Below are 24,323 nucleotides of genomic sequence, written 5' to 3'. Positions count from 1 at the left end.
AATCCCCAACTGAGCCAATGTCCTGAAAACCTGAATCCTCTCTGCAGAACGCTTCTGGTTTTGCATGTTAAAATTAAGAATGAAAAAATATGCACTAAGATAACATTTTTAATGCATTAAGCATTCAAGAGTGCAGGTTTGGCGGAAAGGTTAAATTTGAGGCAAAAATATAACTTGTCAGTTTCCACTGAAAAAGCATTTAAATTCTAGTACATACTGGGCTCTGCGACCTCTTTTTTTTTTTTTTTTTTTTTTTTTTTTCCCCACATAGCAGTCTCCCAAGACATGTTCTTTCACCCACTTACTTTCTTTCTATTATTCTTAGACCATGATGCATAGAAAACAGGTTTACATTAATTTTTAGGGAATGAAATAGACTGCCTCCAAAATATTTGTGTTTCAAATAAACATCAAAAGCAAAATTTATAGTCCTTCCTGGGCTTCTGGCTGTCCAAGAGCTGCATATGTATTACAGTTATGTCCCCTACTTCATATAGAGTGCCAGACACATGCCATCACAAAACATAACTGGGCAGGCACAGTGATGTCTCAAACAAATCACTGTCTATACCAAGAAGTCAAGGGCATCCCGGTTTGCAAGCCCACATTGACAGATTTCAAGACCTGAAAGAGAGCTCTGTTAATCCCCTCCCATGCAGCTGAGAAAACAAGGGAGAGAGAGCAGAAACTACAGGGAGAAAACATACACACACAGAGAAAGAAGTTGCTCATATTTAATTGGCAGGGGGTGAAGCTTACTGAAAAACATGGTCCTAAAGCCATGGGGCTAAATTCTCCAGAAAACATGAAAAGTGATAGAATTACTTTATCATCACACTAGGCCTGCAAATCTTCATTGCCAGATATCTCTGGCTGCTCTCTGCCAAGCACTTCCTAAGTGCTGAGACTTAAAATGTGAACAAAACATCTAGCTCCAAAGGAGTTTACGCAGGACATTTTTAATAAAGTGAAACACTAACCAAGTACTAATGAAACAAAACAAATAAAAACTTTTATATCAATTCTGGGAGTAAGAAAAGGCTCCCCCAGGAGGCTCCCCTAAACTCAAACCTAGTGAATAAGCAGGAGTCAGTTCAGAGAAAACAACAACAACAACAACAACGAAGGGCAACAAAAAAGGATTTCAGGCTGGATTAAGAGTCCAGTGGTTCTTAAAGTAGGGTCTCTGGACCAGCAGGACTGGCATCACCTAGGAAGCTGTTTTAAAAGGAAAGTCTTGCGTCCTACCCTAGACACCGAATCTGACACTTTGGGATGAGACTCAGAAATGAAGGCTTTAAACAAGCCCTCCCAGTGATTCTGGTTCAGCCAGAGTTTGACAACCACTGGTACAGGTAAAGATGAACTACAGGATGTCTGGAGGGTAAACAGGGATGGGGAAGTGGGGAGGTTAGGCAGAGATGTTGCTGGAGGGATGGATAGAAGGCATATGCAGAAAAACTTTGTATATTATGAGAAAAGGTTTGGATTTTGTTTGGAGAGTAATGAAGAGCCATTACATTATTATATTATATACATTATTATATTATGAATACAAATGAAGAGCCATTACATTATTATATTATGAATACGAAACACACAAAATAACTATTTAAAAATACATGTGACCATAAAGATACTTATTTATATCATTCCAGAGATTATATCATTCCAGAGATTTAAAAACTCATTCCTGTGCAGAAAAGTTTTGGATTTTATCTGGAGAATAATGATGGACCATTACATTATTATATTCTGAATACAAAACACACAAAATGACTATTTAAAACTATTTGCAATCATAAAGATATTTCTTTCTATCATTCCAGAGATTTAAAAACTCATTCCTGTGCAGAAGAGTAGCCATTAAAAAAAGAAGGTCAAATTCAGCCCTACCTTTCTTTCTGGAGTCTTTCTTGGCGCTGGTTTTCACAGCTACTTGAAGTTCTGTCTCAGTTGACATCCTACTTAATCCTTAGTCCACTTCACACAGATCCCGGGCCTTGGCCAGGCTCATTGAGGACTCTTCTCCAAGAGAAAGACTCCTCCCTTCAGAAATGACACTCTGAGCTGCACATTTCATTCACTCTTCTTGAGTGCTGCAAATCAAGGCAAGAGAACATTCAGAATCATCACTGTTACGAAGTTAAACAGACATTTTAAAAAAGTGAATTGGCAAACATATACAAACAAAATCTTGGTCTTCATGCAAACACTGCTCCCATGGTTTCATGAAGGCATTGATAGGGTTTATACAGCAAAGGGAATGAGAGGCTTATAGCGGCAAAACTGCTTCTCAAACTAGGTAACTCAAAATAGATCTTTAAAAGTCTAGATTTATAAGAGGGACAAACTCTGTTTTCTGTGTTTCTTATTTTCAAGCATCAGATCCCAACCAGAACATACAGCAAAGGTATGGCCAGCCCCATGGAGATATTTCCAACAAGAGAGCACCCGTCTATCAGCCAGGCTTGATCAGCGCCTTGGCAGCAAAAGCAGATCATATGGAAGTGACCTGTGGTCTGTCCCTCACTGGCAGGCATCAGAGGGGGCATAGAGTTGACATACAACTGGACTCCAAGGGTAAGGTGACAAATGGGGCCGAGAAACTTTCCAGCAAGCCAATTTTATGTCAATTTTTCCTCCAGCTATAAGAGCAGACAAGCATTTAATGTGCAGAGAAAGAGAAAAGAAACAGGCAGACACAGATTTCATTCATTCATTCTCTAATAAATATGCATTGAACAATACCAGGTGCTATTAAACTCAAACACTGTGCTAGGAAGATAATAATGATAATAAAGATAATACAACCACTTCACTTACAGGTAATAGTTACTATATACTATGCCCTTAGCTACTGCTTCACATATAGTATCTCACTTGGTCTCATTCAAATTAAACGAATATACAGTATTCTCTTTGATAATAGTCTTTTCCTGTGACTATGATAGTTATATGAGAGTTCTATTAAAAAGTAAACATTTCACCAATTTTCACTTTTGAAAAGTATTAAGAAAAAGCTATTAGAAATGGATCTTCGAATTGTGCAGCCAATTCTTAGTTCATCCCACAGATCTAGAACGGTTTAATAGAAAACGATTGACCTCGAATGCCAGTTTCAGTTCAAAAAGAATAATGACCCAAACCTGTTAATCATGACAATCTAGTTAATCTTAACCAGAAAGTCTAATATAAAAGCCATGTAAAATTATAGTAAAGCTTGAATATGAGGAAATTCCCACCTTAATCCAAAGATATCTGTTTTGTTTTATTTGTATATAAGCTAACTATTTTTTAAAAAGGAAATGGCCCAAATGAAAGTACTTGATCTAGTGAATCTAAGGCTACAACTAAGAAAAACAGAAAGTTATCTTTGTAAAACAGGGTCCATGAAACCGTACACAGAAAATGAGAATTTATCCTGCCACTTTTATACCATCTATCTATACCTTGCCATCAGCCCCCACACCCTTTCCAGCCCCTTATCTCTAAGACAACGTTCAATGGAAGATGACAGAGTCACAAAATTTGGTCATGTATAAACATAATCAAATTTATTAATAATATTTACCATTTCATTGCAGCAAGTATTTACTAAGAATCTACTATGGGCCAGGTACAAATGCTAGCTCATTCATGTTAACAGATATTTACCAAGTAACCATGCTGGCCAAGAGTACATAGTCAAAGGCTGGTTCCTATTCTCAAAGAAGCTCAATCTAACAGGGGTATCAGTCATGTAAGGGACGGCAACACACATATGTGACCAAAACTAAAACAGGCATATAAATACCAGGCATACGGGGTAGAAAGATGCAAGTATTCATCTTTGCTAGGAAGGGTCAATAAAGCTTCAGAGGATAAGCCCTACTCTGTGAGATGTTGAAGAGCAATGTTTCTGTCAAAAGGACAATAAGGGAAAGGACGAACAGCTTCTCAATAATTATATGTAGAATGAATGAATGAATGAATGGTTGTTTCAGGCAGAAAGATCAGCATGTATAAAAGCAAGGAGGAGTGAAATCAACAACCAAACAAGTAAAAGGAGGCACAAATCTAGCAGGGAAGTGATGTACTTCCGCATCTTCCCAGTTTTTCCTTGTGCTGCTATCTTTCTATGGAATCTCTTGTCTCAAGTCTGCCTTGACATTCTATTGACTCCTCAAGGTTCAGTTCGAAGAGACATCACAGGCAGAAAGATGTTTTGATCTCTGTAGCAAAACAGACTCTCTCCCAACTTATTTTATGATTTGATTTTTGGACAACTTCAGTTTCAGCCACTTACAAGCCACATGATTTGAGGAAGTTACTCAACCTGGTCTTTGCCTCAGTTTCTTCATCTGTACACTGGGGATAATAGTGCCCACTGGTGGAGCTGTTGTGGCAATCAAGTATGATCACACACGTAATGTGATTGGAAGAGTGTCTGGCATGCCTCCTGGTAAGCATTTAATAAATATTAGGCACATAAATTCCTGTGCCACTTGCTCAAGGCCACATGGCTGGTATGTGACCGAAAGTCTGTATTATCTCCCCTTTACAAAGGAAGAAACTGATTCAAGTTAATTTTGCTGTTTGAGGATGAACTGTAGGAAATGGTATCAGTTGGCCTTGGACACAGTAGATGCCTAATCTATAAATTCAGAAAGTAGTTGAAATATGTGGATTTTACACATTTTCAAGAATTTTTTAAAATCAGTGTATAAAACTGGATTGGATTTGGGCCATTTTCTCTTCTTCGACCTTCTAAATCACAATATAGCATCTCTCCCTATTTCTATCTTCAAAGATGCTTGTTCAACAAAATATGATTATGTTCAAGTGTTACAAGCATTACTTGTGAATTTCTGAAGTACATCCCTACATCAATAATGAAAGGAAACCACCATCATTCTGAATAAAAACTTAAATAAGCTACAGTACTGTAAGAACGTACCACAGTGTGGACCCTGGCATCCCCTTTAATTTTCCAAAAGGCAGAGGTTGAGCAAATGCTGTGAAGTAACTCCAAATTATTTAGGAAATTCGCTTATTTGTAATTAAGGAGATTAAAGTCCTCCAGGGCCAGAAACCATGTGACAACTCAAATCATTTTCCCCAGTAAAAGCTGTGAAACCCTATCAGTTAAATTCAGGCTTGCCTGGAATTTTGAAATGCTTCAATAATATTTCTTTGCTCCACACAATCTGCAGTAATTTAATATTCCTGAAGTGTGTCAGGTTTTTTATAATGAGCTCTTCAAATCTAAATGTGAATTATGTAACATTCCACTACAGACATTCTGTCTAGTGAACTGCTTCTAAAATGTAAAATTTCATGTTTAGCGATGGGGTGGGGGCCAAAAACACCAAACCACAAAGCAGAGAAAACAGATATGCCTTTTTTTTTTAAACAAAACATGAAGGTTTCAGCAGCTACAACAGAACAAACACACACTAAACACATACTATAATACACATTTGTGTTCTTTCTTTCCCCCTTTTCTCATATAATCCTACAGCTATTACTTATTGAGGGTCCACTATTTACCAAGTACTATGCCATAAGTTTTTCTGGCATTATTTGATGCAATTCATTCAACTATTTGAAGAGTCCAATATAATTATCTACATTAAACAAATGAGGAAACTGAGGCATAAGCCAGCTTAGGAGCTTGTCCAAAGTCACATAGCTAGTAAATAGTACAGCACAGGGCAAGTTACAAGACGCTTATCTCTCCAACTTCCCTCAAAGCCCTCCCAGATTTCCATCAGTGGGTGAATGGAAAAACAAAATATTTGTACCATGGACTATTGCTCAATGTATAAAGGAAATATAGTACTGATACACAGTGCAATGTGGATGAACCCTGAAAACAGCAAGCCAAGTAAGTTAGACAAAATATGTTGCATATTGTATGACTTCACTTATATGCAATATTCAAAATAGACAAATCCTTGGAGACAGAATGCAGATCAGTGGTTGCCAGGGGCTACGGGAGGGGCATAAGGCTGAGGAACTGCTTAATGGGTATGGGGTCTTCTTTGGGAGTGATGAAAATATTCTGGAACCAGACGGAGGCGAAGTTGCACAACATCGTGACTACAATAAATACGACTTTAAAATGGTTAATTTTATGTCATGTGAATTTCACCCAAATTAGAAAAACAAAACAAAACCCCTCCCAACCTGATATGAGCCTTGTGTGATAACACTAAGGCCACTGGAAATTCCAGTTTAAAAAATAACGTAGTGCTAAAAAACAGATGAAAATGTAGTTTTCCCAAAACCAAGACTTTGAGTTTGTGTGGCAGTAACTGCATGCGTTAAAACTCTATGTCACTATTGGCATGTTTTGTGATTTGATGTCTTACTTAGCTTCATCCAAGGTATAAGGCATAGAAAACGGGACATTTATCAACAAGGCCCAAAGGTTTATAACAGTACAGACAAGAAGCCTCAGTTTCCTCATCAGTAAAATGGGAACACCACCACCAAGTATGTGAGATTTAGAAGATAAATGAGATTTGGGCATTAAAAAGCCTAGCTCAGTCTATAGCATGCTACCTTTATCTTTACAAAAAGATACACAGGATAAACAAACCAGGTAACACGCAAGTTGTTTTTCATCACTTAGTGGTGATGTGACTGGGTGTCAGGGTAAAAGGGATATGGCAGAGGGTGATACTTCTCAGGATACAGCTTTTTGCATAATTCCCACATTTGGAAGCATATTAATGTTCTACATATCTGAAAAAAAATAAATTAATAGGGAAGGTAAGGGTGAGCGTAAAACTAAAAGTAGACGGAAGCAAATCAATTCAATCGTATGTTAAACGGACATCGTAAGCACACTTGCTAAAGAGGTGGAGGAGAAAAAACTATCAAATAACATAAACACAGAATTGCATGACACACACCCAGTCTTGGGTAGAGTTGAAGCAAGAGCAGCAGCAAACAAATTCTGAGGTCTTTTTAGTAAGCTTGTTTTCTGTAGTGCTATGAGCAAAGCAGAAGAAACTATTTTCGATGTTCTATAGAATGGAGCAAAGGAATAAATGCACAGATATTGTTGGGAGCCAAGCTTCTCCTATGGGACAAGGGATGTTAAAACATGGAAAGGAAAGCAGGAAAGAATGCTAAAGTGATAGATTGCAAATTGTAGGTTTCAGAGTAAACTCGGGATTTGTAAAGTATGCATGCATCTGTATATAAATGTATAGATATGAATGTATGTATGTGTTGATATGCAACTATTTCCTATCTCTGTCCATTAAGAGGGCCTAGGAGCAAAGATACTCTAGCAACAATGAGATAACTAATACTTAGATTTTGGATTCTGCTATCATTTTCCAGCAAAAGAAACCAAGGCTTCTTGGGGGAAATGAATTATTTCAGAGCTGGCGCATGGCAGGTACAAAATGAGCCTGAAATATCTTGTTATTCCAGAAATTAAGTGCTCAAAACAAACAAAAAATGATGAGAGAATTTTATAAAGGACGCAGAAGGCATCATGAAGAGTTCTTGCCAGCCTAATTAGGAATTATTTAAACACTGCTATAATTAAGGATGGTAATAAATAATAAACCATTGAAAAAATAGAAATCCACAAATCTATACTGATGACAGACAGACATACCAATGGGGTAAGAATGGAAGGCTGTCTTGCTTATAGCAGAACAGGTGCTGACTGGTAAATACCGACTGCTGGAGTTATAAAATCAACATTTTGCCGCCATCAGAGCCATCAGAGTAAAGACTGGTCGGGCAAGAATCATCAACAGATGCTAAGTCCAGGGAAAAATGTTTGATAAGAAGCAGAACATGTGCAGGTCTTAAACTGTCTTCCCACTTACTGTGTATCAGTTCCAAGGGAAACTTTGTAATTACATAGTGGAGAAATTGGACAAAACCTTGTTAACAAAATGAACTTCAACAAACAGGGGCCGATGGACAGCATGTGATACCCTGAGCGGAGCGCAACATCACTATGCAGTACTGTGTAGTCTTCTGCCCAGGAATCTAATCAGATTAGGCATTTAAAAAATGGGAAGGGGAGAGCTGTATTCATTGAAAATGTAATAAAAGACAAAGAGAGGCTGTGGAAATATTTTAGATTAAAAGAAATTAAGCAGAAATAACAACTAAATATCGTATCTATACAGGATATTATACTGGAGAGAAAAGAAATGTTAGTCCCCCAAAATTATTGAGCCAATTGATAAACTTGAATATGAATAGTAAGTTAGGTAAACATATTGCGTTAATGGTAAATCTATTTAACTTGAAAATTTTCCTGTGATTATATAAAATAATATAGCTGTTTTTAGGAAACACGCTAAATATTCAGAAGTAAAGGGCCAAGATTCAGATGATTCAGAAAAAAATTCATATACATGTATACTTGTATGTGTATGCATATATGTGTGAATATATTTATACATACATGCACAGTGAGAAAACACACAAATGATCAATCAAGATAAAATATCAGCAATGGGTGATACTAAGTAAAGGGCATAGGGTGTTTTTTGCATATTCTTATGCCTATACTTTTTCCTGCAATTGTGAGATTATTTCCAAATTAAGAAAAAGGAAAAAAAAAAGCCTAGCTCAAACTCTAACACAAAGAAGTATGTAATTAAGTCAGTTCTGGCCTCACTTTTCTCCTAAGTTCAAACCCATTCCAGCTCCCTCCTTGGGCTTTCTAATGCCCAAGGCTAGCTGAGTTTAAAATTCGTTTATGGCTGCCAGTTCTGACTCCACCTCCACCCTGTAACTCCCCAGACTGCCAAACTTGGCAGAAGTCTACGGACCAAAGTTGCCTGGAACAGGGTCCTTTCTTCCTGAGCTCTAAACTCCCCCTCTAGACTGTATTCCATGTCCACTCAGACTTTACATCCTCCTGCCCCCTGAACCACTGCAGGTTCCTTTAATTACTCAGCCTAAGTAGGCCTTTTGTAGATTACGCATCTCCCTCTCCATCCCTGGGACTATGTCATTAACCTGTCAATCCTTTTTTTTTTTTTTTTTTTTTTTAAATGTCAAAGGCTATCTGATCTGACCATGGCAATTTGGAAAAGGCCTAAAATTCCCCCACGCTGCATATTTGATCTTTGCAGGGTCAAGACAACAGTTAAATGTAAGGCTTTGCAGGAACCCAATGAAAGCAGTTCTATAAAGCTGCTGTGGGTGTGAAAGGTACAAGTGCTATAGAAACTTTTGGCAGAATATTGAGAGATGCTGCATCTTTCTGCTAATAAAGGACCACCATCATTGAAGCAGATGTACAATCATCATCTTCTTTACCAAACCTTTCAAGAAAAATAATACATTGATAGGACATATTCCTAGCTTTAAAACTTTGAACCCCACAAAACTGATAGATTTACAGCCTTGCTATGGATCCAGTCAAAGGTCTCTTGCCATAACTGTAACAAGAAAGAGGAGAAAACAAATCACAAATATGGGCGACTATCTTAGTCTAACAGCTCATCTTCATGATGTGGCATTGTTAGTTATATTTACCCCACATTATGAAAAAAAGTAAAATTTTAGGCAATTTATAGAAAGCCTTATAAAATCCATTTTCTATAATAGGATAAACCAAATGAGAAAGTAGGAGCAAAGAGACACAAAAAATTAGAAATGAAGATGAAGGCAGAAGCAAGAATAAGACATCAAAAACATTGATACGGCTGTAGAAGACAGGCTATATGTTTGACTATGAGATTCCTAGAAGCCAAAGCAAAGAGAGAAAAGATCAGTTACAATTTCACAAAACCTATAGAACTCTTTTTCCCCTTTGGGCCAGAAGTGGAGAAAGAAAACTATCTATCAGTTTTCATGAAATCGACACTGTGGTATCACAAATGGTAACATAAGCAATGTCTCTATAAAATTCTAAAACAGAATGTGCCACATCTCTTACTGTATGCTGAGATCATAAAACTAACACTGACAGCATAATACAAGTAGTAACAATTTTAAATAGGGTCCAAACAATGCGGCCAAAATCCATTTAAGTTGTTTATGAACAAGGCATATTTTCTTTTTATTAACTAAATTGAAAGGTAAATAAGGGGGATCTTGCGACACAGTATCTGATGGTCTAACTTTTCTAGGGTATAATCTAGAATTAAACAAACTAATCTTTCTTATCAGTTTACTCATCTGTAAAATAGAATAATAATAGAATAATCTCATAGGTTTATGTGAAAGTATTTTTGGAAAAATAAAACGCTATGTTCCAGAAGGCAGCACTCTTGTTATTCAGACATCAGTCAATCTCTGGCAAGGCAAAGAGGGAGGGAAGACAGTGTGCTTCTGTAATCAAACTCAAAGCTAACAAAAGCCAGAACCGGGTTTTAGCAATATTAAAGGAATTTATTTGACAGCAACATGGCATACTTAGCAACATTTCATTTAACTAATGGATCACACAGTTTCGTTAACTATTTATAGCACCATGAAAATTCATTACATAAACTCTTAGAGTATCAGAAAAAAAACAAGTGTATAAACCTAAAATAATTCCGCTAGTGTTTTCAATAATTGGGACCCCAGTTACATCCAACCTTCTAAAATTCTCACCTCTAATTTTACAAAAACCTATCGACCAGCAGTTGGCAGAATCTAAAGCAGCAAGCTGTCCAAGGGGCTGGGCTGGAAGCCTGCCTAACTCCGCCATTGACTGCCTGGGTCAATTTAGACCTTTAAGCTCTGTAACCAGCCTCAGCCTCAATTTCTTCCTCTGTAAAATGGGAATACCTTTTCATTTCACTGGGCTTACAGGAGACCAAAATGCACAAAGCTATATAAAATGTCACAGCTGCCTGCCTTGCGTTCAGCTCATTCTCTTCTCCCACCTCCCCTTCTCATCCTCTTTTTCTCCACCCTGTCATACAGCTGTGGCTCTGTCTGCCCAGCAGGCCTTAAACTGTCCCAACCCTAAGTGGGAAAGTGCCCTATACACCTTTGCGTCCACACCAGCCCCCTGCACAGGGCCTGCCATGTTGTATTGGCTGGCAACAAATATTTAAATAAGGAAACAAATTCACTGATTCATTGAGCAAGAAGTTATTAAACACCTATTCTTTGATAGACCACTGTTCTAGATGCTCAGAAAGAAATAAAGATGATATAATTCCAACTGCAAGGTTCTCAAATTGTTAGGGAGGGAAAAAGAGACAGTGATTGCATGGCATGGTAACAGTTGGTATGAGAGAAATCATTGGAGTCTCAGGGATGCAGAGGATAGGCACTGCCTCAACCTGGAGATGCTACAGGGTGGAGTGAGGCAGAGTTAGCAGTGGGGACGCAGACGGTAGACTTCCGAGAAGAGGAGATCCTTGAACTGAGTTCAGGAAGACTAGTAAATGTTAGTCACCTTAAGAAGAAAAGCTGTGGATGTTAGCATGAAACAGAGAGAAGACATAATCAATCCTGGGAACTCAAACAGTTCATCATGGCTGGGTAGCAACAAGAGGCAAGTCTGCAGAAAGAGACAGAGGCCAGACTGCAGTGGGCCTGAATTCAGATCCTGCTAGCGAGGTGCTTGAAAGGGGTGCTGTAAACCCAGTGGTGTACAGCCCAAGGAGGCCCCAAGAAAATCCACTGGGGTGGGAAAATCAAACTCTACAATGCGTAAGATTATTTTTAGCTACAAAAATAAATAAAGGTTTATTCATTTAATATGCAGATCAATAGTAGCACAGGTATGTACCATATTCCAAAATTCATACACTGGTGAAGACCTCAAAAATTACTCATTGATTCATTGACTACTCACAGGTGACAGGGGCCACCACAGTGGGATAACAGGGGAGCAACTGATACAGATTATGTTCTTGCAAGATGGTGCTTGTCCAGGAATCACCCAGGGACCGAGGGCCAAGCAAAAGACTGCTGCGTGAAGGGAATAAATTTAAAAGCACACATGCTTCCATTTTCTTTTCCAAAGAGGTCCTAGATAAATGAATCTTAAAAAAAAATAAATAAAGGTAAAAAGCAAACATACCCAACTCCTTCAGAACATAGTCATTAAATCACAGGTTCTGTCAATCAAATCAGGTCAACACACACTTCCCAAACACTGACTCTGTGTAAGCAGACCCTGTAAATGCTGGAGGTACAGAAGGAGATTAAACAAGGCTGGCCACAGCTACAGCCTCCCAGGGCAGGGTCTGACCTCAGGTGCTCATCACACCTGCTCTCCAACATACAGGTTCTAAAGGGGCATCTCCCTCATTGGCCTTTATAGCGACGATACCATTCCTCATTTTAACCCGACTCCACACCAGCCAGGTGAGGGGAGGCAGGCATACTGTGTTTATTTGTTCTTGGAGACCGAACGCCCTGTGCTCATCCCTGTTTCCTCCACAGAGTGTTTGAGCAACGTGAACTATTGCTATTCCCTAGGGTCTAGCAGGGAGAAAAGACAAGTATTTAACACCGGCCTCCCTGTGAAGGGGATTTTAAATAAACAAATGCCGCATTTGGCAGCTTCACCTGCTGATTTACCTAAAATATATACCGCCATTATTTACTCTCCCTTCCACAAGCTGCATTTCATTATCTTCAAAGTTGACAATCAGAAAGAGAACAGAACCAACACCTTAAGTACCAAGCCTAGCTAGTGCAACAGATGTCCCCAAGCTGCTCCGCTTTACGAGTGCCCCTGGGCAGGGACTCATCTTGAACCATCCAACTCTCAGTGACTGTCTGGGTCCCAATGACAGATTCCTCCTGTAAGAGTGTTACCGGCTGGACCCACTCAAGGTCCCTGCTAATAGATGCCACCTTCTCCTTCTGGAGGGAAGAGAAAGACAGGTGGCAGGCTTTCTCTCATCACTGATAACCTATTTTTCTTCTCGCTCCCCTCAAACATATTTTTACTGCCTTTCTTTTGACAAAAAGGGCTATCATCTTCCTTTAGCTTGCTAAATCTCAATTACTGTAAAATGGATACATGGATGGCTCAAATTTTCTCCACAAAAGGATCTGCGCTTGACGGGAAGCAACCGAATTTCCACAATTATCTCCCTGACAAAAAGCACACGCAACAGCGATAACCGTGTTTTCCTGAAGCCATAAATGAGAATGGAGGCCCTGACAAAGGATGTCTTTTTGTTGTTGTTTCCCGATTTGTGAATGTATTTATTGGAACCATCTCACAAAAACGTACAAAGGCAATCACACTTGGAAAGTAATGAGCAAATCAGCAACATGGAAAAGCCTCCTCACTCTTTCACCCTGCGAACCACGACAAACTCAAACTCCCCTGCACAGGAAGCCTTCCCTGACCACCTACCTGCACTCTCTCCTTACACACCACACCGCTACCTACGAGGAAGAGCACGGTGGGCAGCTCCCGAATGGGAGCTACAGCTGGAATCACCTGAGGAGCTGCTGCCCATCCCTGGATTCTTATTTAATTGGCTTGAGGTGCCACATGGGCACTGGGATTTTTTTTTTCTTTAATTTTATGTTTTAGAGACAGAGTCTCACTCTGTTGTGGGATAGAGTGCAGTGGTACAATCATAGCTTACTGCAGTCTCAACTCCTGGGTTTGAGGGATCCTCCCACCTCAGCGTCCCAGGTAGCTGGGACTACAGGTGCATGACACTGCACCCAGCTTGGCAAAAGGAGATTTAAAAGCTTCCCAGGTGATTCTAAAATGCAGTCACATTTGGCAAACACAGGAATAAAGGTTAAGAGAACTTGGCATGACCCCTCTCACTTGGGTAGGGTTGGGCATGTTATTTAACTCCCACAAACCTGAATATGTTCACTGCAAAATGTGATGACTCTGAATACATGCCACATCTGACTACAGTATTAAATGATGTAATCCACATAAAATGTTTATCTCACAGTGGTAAGCGCTGGTGGAAAGCAGAGAAATGCCCCTCCCCAAAGATGCCCGAGCCCTAATCACTGGAACCTGATGTAGATGACTGAGATAATGAAAACTGGGGCTTTTGAACTCCTGAGATTTAGATGACATTCGAGGTTTTGAATAGAAGAGACCAGAGAGATCCTGGGTTGGGGGGATATATACTGCATGAAGGGTGAACGCTGATCTCTGGGTGGGAGAGCCGACAGTGGTAGACAGAACGGTGACCCCCACAGATGCCTCCTCCCTAGCTTCTGGAGCCTGTGAACATGTCGTCTGTCACATGGCAAAGGAGTTGTATGTGTTACTGCCCTGCTCTGCCTTTCACCCCAGTCAAGTCCCAGATGGCTGGGCCCAGGACAGATCCCTCCCCAAGGACAATCTGCTGCCTGACCAGCAGTCACAGTTCGGCCTGACAGAAAGAACTACATCCAAGTTGAATATATAAAAAGATATGCATATTCTGTCTTTCAAGAATTTGAATTTGTTAATGCAGACTCTATCCACAGGTAGAGAGCCCAGATAAAGAGGCAGAAGCCAGGAGGCAGCAAGGCCAAGACTTTGCAGAAGTTGTGAGTTAGCAGAAGTGAGGACTAGCAGAAGCCACTAGGTAAAGAAACAATAGATAATTAGAAAGGGGAAAGAGATCATTTTCAGTAGAAGTAGAAACTGAAGACACCCAGTGGCAGGGAGCAAACAAAATCCTGTGCAGCGGGAACAACACAATACCTAATCCCAAGAGATACCCAGGATTCTTCCTGTGAGAAAGTCATACCCAGTCTTCACGAGGCCAGGCTCTATGGCTATTCCTAACTCCAGAAAAATTCCCCCCTGCCTTACTGCTATTCATGGCCTTACTATGCCATAGTCCTCCTCATTGTAGGGGCCTGCAACAAACAGCCTGAAGCTCCTATACCTGTCATCGGAACCCTTAGTCCATTCTCGTGTTGCTACAGAGAAATACCTGAGGCTCCGTAATTTATAAGAAAAGAGGTTTATCTGGCTCATGGCTCTGGGGAGGCTTCAGAAAGTTTTTACTCATAGCAGAAGGGAAGGTAAAACAGGAGCAGGCACTTCATGTGGTAAAAACAGGAGCAGGAGAGAGGGTGGGGGAGGTGCCTCATACTTTTAAACCACCAAGTATCCTGAGAACTCACTCACTATTGTGAAGACAGCATTGAGGGGTGGGGCTCGACAATTCATGAGGAATCCACCCCCCATCCTGCATCCAGTCACCTCCCAACAGGCCCCACTTCCAATACTGGGGATTACAATTCAGCATGAGATTTGGGCAGGGACACAGATCCAAACTATACCACCGTTATCTGGTGTCTGGCAAAGAAAAGCCATGAGCTTTTTTTTGTCTCACAGACTTGCCCTGGGAGTTCCAACTGTAGCTCCAACAAGTCCCAGATGTGTGACCTTCAGCAAATCTCTTGAAGTCTCTGAGCCTCCCTTTCTACCTCTGGAAAGCTTGGAAATTGGTACCTTACCCATAAGCGTTGCTGAGTAGAATAAATAAGGTAATATATGCAAATTGCCTGGTACTAGAGAAGGTGTTCATTACATATTGTTTGCCTTCCCTTCCCTCTATTTCATTTGCATATACTTCTTTGGAATGAAAAGAAAGGTGTTTCTGATATTTATTTGCTATACCATATAACTATTGATTACTTAATCCATACTTCTCAAAATGAGTTAGGAAACAATTATTAATACCAAAAAATTATTTCTCCTATGATGTGAAATCTGATATGTTCACTTTGCCTGATCTTCAGGCTCTAGTTCGGTATATCTCCCCAAACTCACAACTCAGGTCAGCATCCCTAAGTGAAATACAAGCTATAGGCGGACCGGGTTGGTCACAGACCCCAGAGCACACCTTGGTTATCAAATACCACACTTCCTCACCTATTCAAACTCAGCTCACCTTTGGAGGTGCCAGCGGGAAACTGATGACACACTCACATTAGGATTATTTCTGAAGACTTAATAAAGAGATTATTTACACATGAGTGGGCTAGGTTGAAGAGAAACCCCAAAGGACAGTGCAGTGTCCCAGGGAGAGAAGAGCAGAACTGTTATCTCTACTAGGCCTGAAGGGAAGAGAGGAGGGAAAGGCTAGGAGAGAGGGAAAGGCTAGGAAGAGAGGAGGGAAAGACTATGAGGGAACCCTGTAGAGACAGTTCCTTAAAAGGAGCAGTGACCTTCAGTCTAGGAAGCAGCAAACCCAAGGCCAGCCAGCAGGGAGAAAGAAGCTGAAAGGGAGATCAAAAACACAGAGACTTACCTCTCCTTTCCTCTCCTAAGCCTCCTGCTAGGACCCAGCACTGGCTAATCCCCATAAGTGGCCAAAGGGTCAGAAGGCCCACAGAGGAAAGAGGGATGGACGCAGTCCACACAGGTCAGCTTCCCAGAGCAGGAGAATGGGGCAGAGAGAGCCCCTGGACGGGCAAGCAGGAGACAGCCAAAGGCCCAGGTGAAGCCCTCCCGCTCCAGTAAGAATTTCCTATCACAGCCTATATTCTTCAAAATTCCCAAGGAACTGCATGCCTTTATGTCTCCTATAACAGAGCATAAAACAGAAGGGAGAAATGAAGAAAAGGAAGCAATTACCTTCATGAGAACCTACTAGGCTTCATGTTCTGTGCTAGGCAGTGTACACATTCCCCATGCCGTTACTTCTTTACAATCTGGGAAGGTAAGTATGATTCTTCCCATTTTGAAGTGGTGGAAACAGAGGCACAGAAGTGATAAAGTATCAAGTCCCAGGTCCCGTTCCTATGGTGAATCCAGATCTAGAACCCAAGTGTATCTGATTCCAAATGTCACGTTTCCATAAAACCATACTGCCTTCATAGTCATTTCTTATCTACCTGTATCTTGTCCCTCAATGAGCCTGAAGGCCACCTGAAGGCATAGATGGTCTTCTATTTCTCTCGCATCTTCCTTTGCCTTCGTGCTAATAAGATGCAAGAAAGCTGCACATGTATATTAGCTGATAAATAAAATCACAAAATCTTTGAAATCCCCACAATCCTATTTTTTTTCTCAGTTTAAAAATACCTTGTTTTGCCAAACACTCAGAAACTTCTTTTCTCTCTTAGAACAGGCTTTCTTTTCTTTTTTTTTTTTTTTTTTACACACATCTTATATTGGGATTCACAACTCATCGCTCCCACAAGAAATCCCCCCAGGCTCCTTGTCTGTTCAGGCAAGCACTTGGTAAATTCGGAAAACAGTTTAGGTTCATTTCTGCTTGCCAAGTACAAGGCTTCTGGGTAGCCTGCTCTTATGCGAAGCTTTAAAAGAAATATTATGGTCATTTACTTAAGCATATCCAACAATATTTTTTAAAATGGACTCTTTGAAGTATTACTAATAATAAAAACAATAAAATAATTAATGATATGACCATGGCAGCTCTGTATATTTGATATTATGTGAGTGCAATCTTACCTGGTGAGAATTTCTAAAAGGCCCCAAGTGCCTTTCTGACATTTCATCATTAACTCCTTTTGCCTTCTCTGCAGGGTAGCAAAGGTGAGCTTGTGTAGGCTTCAAGTGGAGGTTGAGGCCTGAGGCCCAAACAACTCACTTTCTCCACTCAACACTCACCTCCCATTTAACAGGAAGACAACAAACCTCGTCAGAACATAGCAACAGTGAAAGGAAAGGATCTTGCAGTTTTTTAGGGGGACACCCTCGGGTCCCCCTTTGTCTGTGCACTCATTTGACATTTCCTTTCTAGCAATGACTGTCACGGTTTGCCAAATACCTTCTCTTTCGTGCTTTCATTTCATCTTCATGGTGCTGTCCTCATTTTACCGTGGTTGGAGATGATATAAGCCACAGTTTCCAGCTAAATAGGAGTGGACTCCATGCCTTTTGAGTCCAAGATCTTTTCTGTACCTTGTAAATACCACCTGAATTCTGGCTCTATATTATGCTGTCTTAATTAGATGATCAGCCCTATTACAGGTACTGCCATCCTGAATGATAGTGAAAGAGCAGGACCTGTTGCTAGTAGGAGAGTTGCCTACAATCTTCCCCACTCCTCCCCAGCTGGTGAGACCACACCTCCTTCCCCACCTGTTGAATCTAGACCACACCTCCCAGACCACACCTCCTTCTCCATCTGCTGAATCTAGGCCACACCCTCTTTCCCTTTCTGTTGAATCTAGGCCACACTCCCTTTCCTGTCTGTCGAATCTAGACCACACCTCCTTTCCTGTCTGCTGAATCTAGGCTACACCCTCTTTCCCTGTCTGTTGAATCCAGACCACATCCCCTTCCCTGTCTGTTGAACATAGACTACACCTTCTTTCCTATCTGTTGAATCTAGGCCACACCCTCTTTCCTGTTTGTTGAATCTAGGCCACACCTCCTTTCCTGTATGTTGAATCTAGACCACACTCTCTTCCCTGTCAATTCAATCTAGACTACACCTCCTACACCACCTTCTTTCCCTAGCTATGGAATCTAGACCACACCTCCCAGACCAGGCCTCCTCCCCATCTGCTGAATCTAGACTACACCTCCTGTCCAATCTGTTGAATCTCTGCACCTTTGCCCAGCCACCTGATGAGAGCTGTGGGGTCACTAACCTGAATAATAATGCTTTTTCCCTCTCCGGAGGGAACTTCAACCTTTGCTCATTAAAATTTACAGTCTAAATTAGAAGTACTCTTTAGAGATAAAAAGACCAAAATCAAGATAAAACAATACTAAATTGCTTCCAAGAACCAAACTAGTATGCCAGTTAATCCAGATTTGTAATTGGGTTATCCCTAAAAAATGAGCCAGCCTTGATTAGGTGCCCATTAGCTTTCAGCTTCCAGAGAGCAGCAAGCTAGTCCTGCAAACAGTCATTCTTTTGACATCTGTGATTCTCTGGGTATTACCAGTTAATGTCCATGCAAGGAGGAATGGATATATGATCAGAAGAAGCATGAAAAGATCTCCTCCTCTCAGGAATTCCAGGGGGAAACACCCACAGAAAATCACAGGGTTGAAAAAAATTGGTATATCAAATACTCCTTTGAAAAATTTTATAAAAGCTATGAACACTTTCCCAAAGCTCAAGTAAAGAACTTAAGATGTAAAGTGAGGATTTAAAAAAAAAATCAAAAAGGAAACAAAAACTCAATATGTTTTAAAAGCACAATTTAAAAATCGTCAGTACTATATGCACTGACTTTTCATCTTCTAACTTTTTATCCAATCATTCTGTTGGCATATGGCCACAAAATCACAGTAAAATAAGAAATGGCTTCTAATAATAATAAGACTGTATGGCTAAAAAGTACCTTTCCATCTGTGTGTCCACATGAAATTCTCTCAATACCCTCAGAAACACACAAAATAGGAATCTCAGTGCTCATTTTAAAGACTGAGCAACTGAGGCTCCAGGAAGGAAACTGACTTACCTACAGCTCCAGTACTAGGAAATGGCGACAACCAAGCTAAGATCAAAGTCTTTAGGCTTCTAGTCTAGGGTTTTAAAGATGAAAAGAAACTCGGATATCAGCTAGACCCATAGCCTAGAGCAAGCTTGTCCAACCAGCACTCTGCCAGCCACATGTAGCCCAGGATGGCTTTGAATGCGACCCAACACAAATTCATAAACGTTCTTAAAATATTATGAAATTTTTTGTGATATTTTTTAGCCCATCAGCTATCATTAGTGTATTTTATGTGTGGCCCAAGGATATTCTTCTTTTTCCAATGTGGCTCAGGGAAGCCAAAAGATTGGATACCCCTGACCTAGAGTCTTCACTTAACATTGAAGCACGGTATCTTAGAAAGATCGAATGCTTTGCCTGAAGTTACACAATGAGTAAGTTACACAGATCAATTAGCTAGGTCACCTGATCTTTAGTCCACTTCTGACACCACTGTGGTTCACCGAGCCCATCGTTCATACATCTGTCAGAGAGAATACTTCCATATGATTTGTATTATTAGGCAATTTGTAGCTTCATTCACTTTTATAAGATTTCTGCTCCTAGAATAAGTTAGTTTTAAAACATTTCAAAAAGCATAAAAGTGTCTTTTAAAATAATTAAAGCATGATAAGACTTCTGCCCACACTTTAGAGGGAGCCCTTTGTACACAACAGAATTTACCAAAACTCAGGTAACATAACTTACCAAACTCAATGTTTTCTAGCATTCTAGAAGACATTTTCCTAGAACTCCAGGCACAGGCAAGAAAGAACTCAGACACAGAAGAAATAACTCAGCAGCTGAAAGCAAACAAACCCCAACAACCTGGGCAAATTAATTTCTAGTAAAGAGCTCTACTCAGAGATTTAAAATATAAAGTTAAATACTACATTACCCATGTTGATCATGCTGCAGAGCAAAGCTCCAGAACGGACAGCCCTCCTGGCCCTTATGGGAGCTCAAAGCCACCCCACAAAGAAGGAAGGACAAAGTACACAGCTGAGATCATAATTAGTGACTTTCAGTGATCACCAGAGAAGGGGTTTGGCAAGGAACAATCACATGGGGAGACGCAGTTTAGTGTTCTGCTGCAAACATCATCAGGGCAGGAGGCATTCACACATAGACCCCCGCCACTCCAAACACGTTTATTTACTCTTTCAATCAATGCATAGTATAATTTACAGACTGCGGGCTGTTTGCCATACATTGTTCAGCTCTGAGGACACAGATTATGTTCTAGTGAAGGGTGGTGGACAATAAATCAATCAAGTCTATCAAGTATACTATATGTCAGGTATTGGTAAGTGTTACGAAGAAAAACAAGGATGGGAGGGCTATACGAAGTGCTGGAGAAGAGTAAGTCTTTTTAATGAGTAGTTAGTGAAGGCCACACTGAGATGACATTGGAGCAAAACGTTTAAGAGGATGAAGGTGCGTGCCATGCAGAGATCTGGGGGAAGAGCATTTGGGGCAGAGGGAACAGCAAGCCCAAAAAGCTCTGAGGCAGAAATGAGCCAAGCACTTTCATCAAAGAACAGTGGAGATGCTAGGATGGGACACAGAGGACAGGGAAAAAGAAGTAAAGGATGAGATCAACAAAGTGGATGCCAGAGCCAGGCCCTAGAGACGGAAAGTATGGCAGAGTCCTTGCTGCTCAGTGGCTCCCAGTCTAGCAGGAAGTAAGCAATTGTGCCCAGAAGGTTAGGGTTTTCCGGGCTGGCTTCGCCAATCACTCCAAGGAAAACTTTTGTGAGGCTCCCTTTCCTCATTTATAAAAGAAAAAAGAACAATAATAATCTCATTTCATCTATCCCACTAACCCTGCTCCCATCACTGTAGTGAGCTAGCTTCAAAATGCTACTGTCATTCCTCTGCAGAACGATTGCAAGGGTTTAATAGTTTCATTTCCATAATAGTTTCTTTCACAGATAAGAAACTTAAATGCAGAGAGTTAAAGTTCTTGCTCGAGAAAATACAGATAGAGAGATGGGCATGGTAGCTTACTCCTGTAATCCTGGCTACTTGGGAGACTGAGGTGGGGAGTGTGTGAGCCTAGGAACTTGAGGCTGCGCTGAGCAATGACAGTGCCACTGTACTCCAGCCTAGGTGACAGAGCAAGAGCCCATCTCTAAAAAAAATAGATAGATGATAAACAGATTGACAGACAAGCGGCAGAACTCGGATTTGAAAATGTCTTTGTGACTCCAAAAGCCCATTGCTCCAATATGCTCACGTGATGGACCCAAGAAAACGACAGCTGTTAAGTGTCGCCCAGTGTGAGAAGGGCAACATGGCCCCGTAATGGCTATTGCTCTTCTAATGACACAGTGGGCTAGGTGGGATGATGGAACAAAGTGGACTCTCTCATCACAATTGCTGAGCGGTCCCACGTGGGTACCAAGATTAAACTGAGGGTGCCAAGATTAAACTTATCCTCCTTCTCTAGGTGTTGCCACAGACTTGATAAGCTTGGATTCCTGAAGCCTGAGCACACTGGGAAACTCAGGCAGTCATTTAAGTCATCAAATGCCCCAAGCTTAGAAAGTCGAGCTTTGTGAAAATGAAAAAAAGAAAAAAAATCAGACATCAAACTCTGTGTAGCTGACTTAAGAGTGAAGAGTGACAGGAGTTGTTCTTCACCACCTCCCGCCAACCACCACACACACACACACACACACACACACACACACACACACACACACAGCTTCTTGGTTGCAACCTGTCTGAAGGGGAGGAAAGAAACTCAGTTATGTTGGGGAGCATGTTTATAGCCCTGAACCTTGCTCCCAATAAATGAAGATTCAGTTTAACTCATCTGGAAAAGTTAACTTTCCTGGATACTCTGTCACTCGGAATGTCCCACACCCTTTATTTCCTACGCAATCTATATCCAGGCAAAGGTCATCAGTGGACACCTTACCTCAAGCCAATATAACTTGGTATTGACTGTGTTTGTGTTGCTGTCCATGTGAATGCATCTTTCTTGTGACTATAATACAATGGCAATAAACATGATGATGGTGATGGTAAAAATAATGAAGGCTGCAAGGCGAAGTCAAGTCTTCAGCTGAATCCCTGGCACTACACATTATGGTTTCTTAACCTCCCTGGGCCTAAATTTCTCATCTCTGAAATGTTACTACTAATTTATCTTGCAACATTAATATTGTGGTGAGGGAGGGGGAAGTATCTGAAGTCCTTGAGTCCACAGTTGTTCCTTCATAACTGACTGTTGTTATTCTCTGTCAAAAGAAAGGTGAATAAGATTTACACATTTTTATTCCATCCATAATCTCATGTGATCCCCCAAACACGACCCCAGCCCTTAACTTGGGGTCTCTCCCTTAGTAGTCGTTCAAAATATAAAATCCAGAACTAGATGAAAGTTTAGAAATAACCTAAGTCTTTCATTTTACCACTGGGGAAAGTGAGGTTCAAAGAGGGGACACATAATTTTATCTAAGCAGATGCTGTCTACAATAATTTAGAAACCTCTTCCTGATGATAAACTCAGCCAAAGGTAGTAAGTATCGCATCATAAGTGAAATGCCATAGGGAAACTCACCAGGGCCCAGGCTAATGCATCCAGGATCTGATTTAGTTGTTGTGATACCCGGAATCATACAAAGGCTTTATTAAAACTCCATTTACTGGAGGAAAGTGTCTTGTGCCTTGAATGTAAAATGGCCCCTATTCACACTGACCTCTCAGTGTGCAGGGAAATGAAGGCCAAACTTCCCAAAGGTTCTCATTTGCAGCAGTGGCTGGTGAGAAGCAGTGGCTGGTGAGCAGCAGTGGAGTGTGCAAGCTCCAGCACTATGGCTTTCCACCTGTTTCTCCACTTGCTCATTATCTCTGAGTTCCAGGGGGCCAGTTCCACACTCAGCCTAATGGAACAGGGAGGGGCGCTTTTGCTGGACTGAACTGTCCACTTTAACAAGGTCAGGGCAGTGCTCACTCTCATGAAGCCCTGGGCAGGCCTGCACACTTGCTCAGGAATCCTGGGATGAGGCTCTCTGAAAAGAAGGTTTTGTGCATTTCTGTCTGTTGTTATCCAGGAGCAGATGGGGTGCTAAAATTAAGGATGCAGTGCCCCAGTTTTTAGGCACTCACTGTTTCTGTGGAAATGATGCTGAGGCTGAAAGCTAGAGTGTAGGGTAAAGCCAATTGAGAATGAGGCCTCAAGGTATGGCAGGAAAATAGCAGAGGTTTGGGTCTGTGTGGGTCGTGCTTTGCCCATCTCTCCTGCACGGCTTTGAATGAGCTGCAACTTCCCTGAGCCCTAGCCTGGTCCCCACAATATGACAGTCACAGGGCCTAGGCACTGCTTCTTTCTTTCATAGGATCCTTTCTTTGCAAAATGTGTTTAAAAAAATTATATTCAATTACTATGTTGGTATTATGACAAGCATAATTTTTTTTTCTTTTCTTTTTTTTTTTCTTTTTGTTTTTTGAGACAGAGTCTCACTCTGTCTCCCAGTCTGGAGTACAGTGGCCCGATCTCAGCTCGTTACAACCTCTGTCTCCCGGGTTCAAGCGATTCTCCTGCCTCAGCCTCCCGAGTAGCTGGGACTACAGGCGACCGCCACCACTTCCGGCTAATTTTTGTATTTTTAGTAGAGACGGGGTTTCACCATATTGGCCAAGCAGGTCTCGAACTCCTGACCTTGTGATCTGCCCGCCTCGGCCTCCCAAAGCGCTGGGATTACAGGCGTGAGCCACCGCGCCCAGTTGACAAGCATAATCTTTGACCCTAAAAGTCCATTTCCTTCCTCTGAGTTTAAAAGAAGTGAAAATCTATTTGTGGGACCTCAAAAATACAGTGGGGGCCCGAGACACTGTGCCTGCTATGAGGAAGGGGTAAGTTGGCCCCAGTGTGGCCACAGTTTCCATAATAGAAAAGTGGAATTGATGGCTCCTGCCACTCAAGATGTTGTTAGGATGAGTAGTTTAATACAAAGTTGACCTCCTACTATGCCTGTTCCAGGAGATGC

The 24,323-nt window shown here is 41.0% G+C and overlaps 1 protein-coding gene across 27 annotated transcripts in view; it reads right to left on the bottom strand.

Annotated features, from left to right (window-relative positions):
* Positions 1-24,323, bottom strand: part of DAB1 (DAB adaptor protein 1) — a 429,613-nt gene that overhangs the window by 295,394 nt on the left and 109,896 nt on the right. For 20 of the 27 annotated variants that reach the window (XM_028833300.2, XM_077955628.1, XM_077955718.1 and 17 more), the window contains exon 2: positions 1,897-2,099. In XM_028833300.2, the coding sequence (XP_028689133.1) occupies positions 1,897-1,963 (67 nt within the window). In that variant the 5' untranslated portion in view covers positions 1,964-2,099. Of the gene's footprint in view, positions 1-1,896; positions 2,100-20,221; positions 20,322-24,323 lie in introns of those variants that run through there. The other 7 variants (XM_077955592.1, XM_077955654.1, XM_077955645.1 and 4 more) reach the window with 2 other exon arrangements.

Source organism: Macaca mulatta, chromosome 1, assembly GCF_049350105.2.
Source record: "Macaca mulatta isolate MMU2019108-1 chromosome 1, T2T-MMU8v2.0, whole genome shotgun sequence".
NCBI classification, from domain to species: Eukaryota; Metazoa; Chordata; class Mammalia; order Primates; family Cercopithecidae; genus Macaca; species Macaca mulatta.
Note: the sequence above shows the minus strand (reverse complement) of the source record. Positions and strands in the feature narration are given on the sequence as shown.